The following is a 7380-nucleotide window of genomic DNA, read 5'->3' as shown; positions in this document are numbered from 1 at the left end:
GATTTGGTTCAATCAGAGGGATGGGGTAGCGTGTGTGATGCCATTGAAGTATGGTTGATGAAATTAGGGGAGAATTTAGTGTTCAGTTTGCATTTCTTTGATTGGGTTTGAGTTATGTAAATTGAGATGTACTGGGTCTTGATGAACATCTGGGTTTAGTTTAGGATTTTGCTGATTAATTTTGTGAGTGTAATGATCTCCTTGTAATTTGACAATTAATTGGAATGGAAAATTAATCTGTTAGCAAGGAAATTGTGATTGAACTCTTCTGTTAATCAACTCTGTAACATATCAACTCAAATAAGGAAATTCATTAAACAGAACCAGCATAATATCAGGCAGAACACAGTCTAGTGTAATTCAGTAATAAGCATAGAAAAATAACACCAAATGGTGGATACCATCAATTTCATTACATGGAGACTAAACAAAAAATAGTCCAAGACACTCAAAAAACCTACTGCAACTCTATTGCTCACTAAGAAAGATTAATCATAAGCCATGTTGTCTAGTTTTCAAAAAACCAAAAGAAAAGTGTCACAAACATTGTCTCAAACCAAGCAACAGTACATTAATTACAGCACAAAAGACAAATTTTCAGAACAGTCTAAAGTTTTTTCCAAAGTCTTGGTGGAAGTTTAGCCATGAGCCTCAGCCTTCTAGGAGATACATGCAGTGGAATTCTGTGACTAAAGGAGACTGGCCTGGCTGGTTGGCTGGAGTTGGCTGCACCCTTCTCCTTTGGTGCTGGTGGTTCTTGTGTAAGGCTTCTAGTGGGCTTTCTGTTGGGCCTAGTAGAGGATGATGTTGGCTTGGACCTGGAATGGGTTAAGTTGGGCTGAGAAAAGGTGGTGGCTGGTTGGGGCTGAGATGCTGCTCTAGACCTGGTAGACCTCCTCAAACCTCCACTTGCAGATGGCATGTCAGGCTGGGATAAAGCCTTAGATCTGGTTTTAGGTCTGATAGATGAAGGCTTCCTTCCTCCTCTGGTCCTTTTGCTAGCAGCTTGCCTTGGTTGTTGGGCCTGAAAGACATTAAAGAATTCAGTTGATAGAAAAATGAAACTGTAACCCTAACATACATGCAGTTGATGATATATACACACTTACATCCAGGGATGGCTTCTTGCATCCTCCCCTCTTGTGTCCATATTCACCACAGTTTGAACACCTTTGGATTTGTCCCCTCCTAGACAAGTGGGACTGGCTGCTGTCCGGAGGCTCATCAGGTCCTCTCTTCCTCTTCTTGACTGGTCTGTGGCTGGGCTTTCGATAAGGAGGGGGCATGACATCATCAAAGTTGGTATCCTCCCACAAATCTAGGCCATTCAGAGGATTGATGTCTGAATCATAGCACTCGACATATGCAGGCTTCTTGTAGCAGTCTCCAACAAATCCATCTATGTCAAGGCCCTTATAGTTGATGCAGCTAATGGCATGGGTGCAGGAGATACCACTAAGCTGCCACTTCCTACAGGAGCACTTGTGAGCAGAAAGATCAACAGCAAATTTAGACAAATCATTAACAACCTCATATGTTTGTGCAGCAGACCAGTAAGGCCTCCACTCACCAGCTGATCTGTCTCTCCTCTCTAATTTCATCCTAATCCGAGGTAAAACTGTCCCATTAAAGTTCTTAATTCTTTCCCTATTAAGAGCCCACCTACTCATCAAATAAACCCTAATGTCCTCCAACATTGTCGCTATAGGTTTCTCCCTAGAGTATACTATTACACTATTAAAGCTCTCACACATGTTGTTCACAAGAGTGTCACATTTAGAGTGAAAATTAAATCTGGACCTGCTCCAAAATCTTGGAGGAATAGCGTTTAGATGTCTGTGCGCATCCACATTGATCTGCCTTATGATTTGCATCTCTTTCTCCCATTCCTTTCAGTGTGTAGCCTTTGCACACCTCCACATCAGCTGCTTCAGGTGTAACCCAGGAAATTTTTTCCTAAAGTTGCTGTAAAGATGGCGGACACAGAACCTATGGTCCACTCCTGGAATAACTTCATCAAAAGCAGGCAAGAGACCCTAATAGAGCAGGTAAAATTGTGTTACATAACAATTACTGCATTAATAAAGGACAAGAGCTTCAACATCCAGAATTTAAATTTATCAAATGTAAGATTTTAATTGTAACCCTAACCATTTACCTTCTGCTGATCAGACATGAAGGTTGTTTTCCCAATTACCTCAGCTCCGAAGTCGTCAATGAGCAGCCAGAGAAACCACTTCCAGGTGTCTTTAGTCTCTGCCTCCACAACGGCGTAAGCAATTGGAAGCATTTGATCATTGGGATCCCACCCAATCGTTGTCAACAACTGCCCCCCTTAAGGTGTCTTTAGAAAACAGCCATCCAATCCAACAAACTTTCTACACTGCAGGAAGCTCTTCTTGCAAGCAGCTAGGCACACATATACCCTTTGAAAAATGCAGTAATTGTTTAACCCCTGGTGTTGGTCCTCAACCTCGAAATCAGGGGACCTCTGTTCCTTGAGCGTCACTGAGGACCCTGGATTAGCATGTAGCAGCTCGGAGCAGTAGTCAGTAATCCTTTTGTACTGCTTCCGGTAAGCTCCCTGAATCTCATCCAATGCAGCTTGTCTAGACCTTGTTGCCATTGAAGTTGTCACTGTCAAATTCCATTTCCTTTTCTGCCTTGTTGACCAGATTCTTTATCTTCACCTTTGGGTTACTTTCCACTTTCTTCCTAAACGCTTTACTCAGCCAACCAGTATGCATTATCCCTACCCTATGTGACTGGCCACAAGTATAGTTAAGGTTCATTGACCTCAGCTGCCAAGTCTCATCCTCACTCATTTTTGCTGCGTATAACCAAAACGGGCAACCCTCTTGACAAATAGCCCTCACCCTGACCAAGTCAAGTTTCGCATACCTCAGTCCCCTTCTTGTTTGCACTGAATAAGCTATTACAGTGTCCTTGAATTCCTCCCTTGAAGCAAACACAGTTCCAACTTCCCATTTGTAGCTTGTCATGTCTTTCACATCTTTATGGATCAGATATCTAATTGCTTCATTGTTATCATCATCCTCGCTGTCCTCTTTCTCTGAACCACCACCTACTTCATAATCCACATCAACTTCATCACTATTGAACCCTTCCTGTTCACACCTTGGGTCGAGCTATCCGACCTGGGATGATTGGCGACAAAGCGACCGACCTCTTCAGGTCAGGCTACCCGACCTCTTCTCAAAGAGGTCGGCCAAATCGACGGAAAAGCCCAATAAAGGGCCCAAATAGAGGAACACGACCCAAATCCAAAGGCAGTCCAAGCCTAAAGAGGTAAAGGCGGTTCCCTTGAAGATAAGTTGACCCCACCCAAAGATAAGATAAGATAAGATAACTAACTTATCTTATCAGAAAGGTCAGCCCACACTACTATAAATACACTGGAGCACCCAAGTATAACTCATACTCTGATTCTACAATAAACCTGCTTAATACCCGTGCTAACTTAAGCATCGGAGTCTCTTGCAGGTACCCCCCACCCTCCGATGACTAAGGATCAGAAGTGCAGCTAGTCCAACGAGTCGGACACAACAGCTCCGGCCGCCACCAGCCAGCCGGACACGTCATCTCCGACCAGTACAGAAGATCTCATCCGTGATCGACCTACAGTTTCAGGTAACCCTCGGAACATTGGCGCCGTTACCGGGGAACCTGGAAGTCATCCCATCACCATGGTGGACGAACAGGATAACGACCACAACTCAGATTTAGAGGACAGAACGCCGCACAAAAACACTGGTGCCACACCAAAGGACACTCCGAAATCTAACGGAGACAAAAACTCATCACATCCGGGAGTGATAGAAGCCCTTCAAGATCACCTAAAGTAACTCAAAAAAGAAAGCCAGTACCAGCAAGAAGTCGGCAAGGATCTACAAAGATAGGTAAGGCGATGTCGAGAATTAGAAGATAAACTTCTACAACTTGAAGCCGATCTCAAAGCAAAGACTACCCGGACCACCCCTGAAGACAACTCTCGCAAAGATCAGGATCCATTCACTAGGGAAATCATGAAGACTAAAATCCCTAAAGACTTCAAACTTCCGAATATGACTTTGTATAATGGCACTACAGATTCCAACCATCACCTCAGCAACTTCAGAAGCAGAATGTACCTCACCGACGCCTCAGACGCCGTTCGCTGCAAAGCTTTTCCAACGACTCTCACAAAGACAGCAATTAGATGGTTCGACAACCTACCTCCAAAGTCCATCTCCAACTTTGACGACCTGGCCAAAAAATTCTTGGCTAGATTCTCCATCCAAAAAGACAAGGCTAAGCACGCCCCCAGTCTACTAGGTATCAAGCAAGGAGATCAGGAAAGTCTCCGTAACTACATGGAAAGATTCAACAAAACGTGCCTAGACATACAAAGCTTACCAATAGAGGCTGCCGTCATGGGCCTCATCAACGGCCTACGAGAAGGACCCTTCAGCCAATCTATATCAAAGAAATATCCCACATCCCTAGATGAGGTACAGGAGCAGGCAGAGAAGTACATCAACATGGAAGAAAATTCTCGACTTGGAGAAGCCTCGAAATCCGGTTTCACCTACCGAGATAAAGATAAAGAATCCAAGAAGAAGGAAGATCGAACGGGCGAAAGAATCAAAAAGTATCATAATTACACCCCTCTTCGCGTGTCCCTTGTGGATATTTACAAAGAAGTCTGTAACACAGAAAAGATACCCCCAGCTCGACCACTCAAAGGCAAAAAAGGAGGAGGAAATCGGAACGAGTACTGTGAATATCATCGGGTCCGAGGATATTCCACCAATGAGTGCTTCGACTTAAAAAACATCATAGAAAAGTTAGTAAGGGAAGGAAAACTAAATCGGTATCTAGCCACCCGAGATGATGAACAAAGAAAAAGACGAAGAGATGAAGACGTCGGACGAGCTGAGCGATCAACTCGTACGCCAGAAAGACATGTCCATATGATACATGGAGGATTTGCAGGAGGTGGAATCTCCAAATCATCCCGCAAAAGATACCTCAAAAAAGTATATCATGTCGAAGGGAAGGAGGAAGCACCCGACATCCCTGCAATCACGTTCACCAAAGAAGACGCATCCGGTGTCATCTCAGGACATGACGATCCCATGGTCATCACCATCATACTGGCAAACGCCAATCTCCACCGCACATTAATAGACCAAGGGAGTTCTGCCGATATTTTATTCAAAACTTCCTTCGACAAACTCGGCCTAGAAGAAAAGGAGCTTAGAGCATACCCGAACAGCCTGTTCGGACTGGGAGATACCCCAGTTCAACCACTGGGATACATGTCGCTACACACAACCTTCGGAAAAGGGAACCAATCTAGAACACTCAAGATAGACTACATTGTGGTCGACGTGAGTTCAGCCTACAATGCCCTAATAGGTCGGACAACACTAAATCAACTCGGCGCAATAGTCTCGACTCCACATCTTTGCATGAAATTCCCAACTACAGAAGGGATAGCTACGATAAAAGCAGATCAAAAGATGGCACGCCGCTGTTATAATGAAAGTATAAACCTCAGAGGTAGAGGAGAAGAGTTCCATACAATTGTGCTTGGTGGAGTTCAGAGACGTGAATAACTCCGTCCACAACCCGAAGGAGAAATAGAGAAAGTTCAGATCGGGAATACCTCGGACAAAACAACTAATATTGGCACGATCCTGAAGGGAGACGCAAAAGAATTACTAGTACAGTTCTTACGAGATAATGTCGATCTCTTCGCATGGAAAGCTGCAGACATGCCAGGCATAGACCCCAAGCTAATGAGTCACAAGTTGGCGGTCTATCCAGGATCTTGGCTGGTACAGCAGAGACGAAGAAAACTTGGGCCAGAACGATTCCAAGCTGTGGAAGAACAGGTACAAGCACTACTAGAGGCAGGATTCATAAGAGAAGTCAAGTACCTACTATGGCTAACTAACGTTGTCTTGGTGAAAAAATCAAATGGGAAGTGGCGAATGTGCACCGACTACACCGACCTCAACAAAGCCTGCCCAAAAGATCCTTACCCACTCCCAAGTATCGATGCCCTGGTAGATGCTTCCTCTGGATATAGATACCTCTCGTTTATGGATGCATATTCCGGATACAACCAAATTCCCATGTATCCACCAGATCAAGAAAAGACATCGTTTTTAACGCTAAAAGCAAATTACTGCTACATTGTGATGCCTTTCGGCGTCAAGAATGTAGGAGCTACTTATCAAAGGCTAATGAATAAAGTCTTTTCAGATCATATCGGAAAAATCATGGAAGTCTACGTGGACGACATGTTAATAAAGACACAAAGCGAAGAAACATTATTGTCCGACCTGGCCCAAGTGTTCGACACTATAAGGAAGCATGACATACGACTCAATCCCACAAAGTGCACCTTTGTAGTAAAAGCGGGAAAATTCTTAGGTTTCATGCTCACACAAAGAGGAATTGAAGCAAATCCAGACAAATGCCAGGCTATACTCAACATGAAGAGCCCGACTTGTGTCAGAGAGGTACAACAACTCAACGGGAGATTGGCAGCCTTATCCAGATTCTTAGCAGGATCAGCAATAAGATCTCTCCCCTTCTATTCCACTTTAAGGAAAGGAAAGAAGTTCGAATGGACAACAGAATGCAAGCAAGCCTTCCAGGATTTCAAAAACTTCCTAGGACGACCGCCTATCATAACTCGACCACGAGAGGAAGAACCACTCGTATTATACCTTGCAGTAGGAAGTCAGACAGTAGCCTCAGCACTGGTTCGAGAGGACGACAAAGGGCAACAGCCTGTATATTTCATCAGTAAAGCGCGGCAGGGATCCGAGCTGAACTACCAAAAAATAGAAAAGTTCGCCTACACTCTCATACTAACATCTCGACGACTTCGCCCATACTTCCAGGCCCACACTATTAAGGTTCAGACCGACCAGCCCATAAAGGGGATACTGCAGAAAACAGATCTAACAGGCAGAATTTTACAATGGGCAGTCGAGTTATCCGAGTTCGACCTCCAATACGAAGCTCGGACAACCATCAAATCACAATACTTGGCCGACTTTATAGCAGAATTCACAGATACCCTGGAAACCCCCCACAGAATGGAATCTCTATGTGGACAGATCTTCAAATAAGACTGGAAGCAGTGCAGGTGTGATAATAGAAAGCAACTAAGGAACCCAAGTTTAGCTTTCCCTCAAATTTGGGTTCCCGGCCTCAAACAACCAGGCAGAATATGAAGCGTTACTAGCTGGTTTGAAGCTGGCTAAGGAGGTTGGAGCTCAAAAACTCAACATCTTCAGCGACTCACAAGTAGTCACCTCACAGATAACAGGGAGTTACCAAGCCAAAGATCCCACCATG

General features: G+C 44.3%; 1 protein-coding gene across 1 annotated transcript; it reads right to left on the bottom strand.

The window, feature by feature from the left end:
* Window positions 1-607: 607 nt before the first annotated feature.
* On the bottom strand, window positions 608-2653 carry LOC148553127 (uncharacterized). The gene is made up of 3 exons (XM_088492467.1): window positions 2159-2653; window positions 1110-2036; window positions 608-1024 (listed from the first exon to the last, which is right to left on the bottom strand). The coding sequence occupies exons 2-3, from the start codon at window positions 1872-1874 to the stop codon at window positions 608-610; spliced, it is 1182 nt and encodes a 393-aa protein (XP_088348593.1). The 5' UTR covers window positions 1875-2036; window positions 2159-2653.
* Between the last annotated feature and the right edge of the window lie 4727 nt (window positions 2654-7380).

This window comes from Arachis ipaensis, chromosome B7, assembly GCF_059453495.1.
Source record: "Arachis ipaensis isolate K30076 ecotype BB chromosome B7, ASM5945349v1, whole genome shotgun sequence".
Classification (NCBI taxonomy): domain Eukaryota; kingdom Viridiplantae; phylum Streptophyta; class Magnoliopsida; order Fabales; family Fabaceae; genus Arachis; species Arachis ipaensis.
The sequence above is the reverse complement of the archived record's forward strand: the minus strand, read 5'-3'. Positions and strand labels throughout refer to the sequence as shown.

What these genes read in the sequence shown, in the direction of transcription:
- LOC148553127 (XM_088492467.1), bottom strand. Translation starts at nt 1,874, where the DNA reads ATGCAAATCATAAGGCAGATCAATGTGGATGCGCACAGACATCTAAAC. An exon ending in GCAAGAAGCCATCCCTGGAT is followed by an intron (nt 1,025 to 1,109) that starts GTAAGTGTGTAT and finishes AATGTCTTTCAG; the next exon opens with GCCCAACAACCAAGGCAAGC.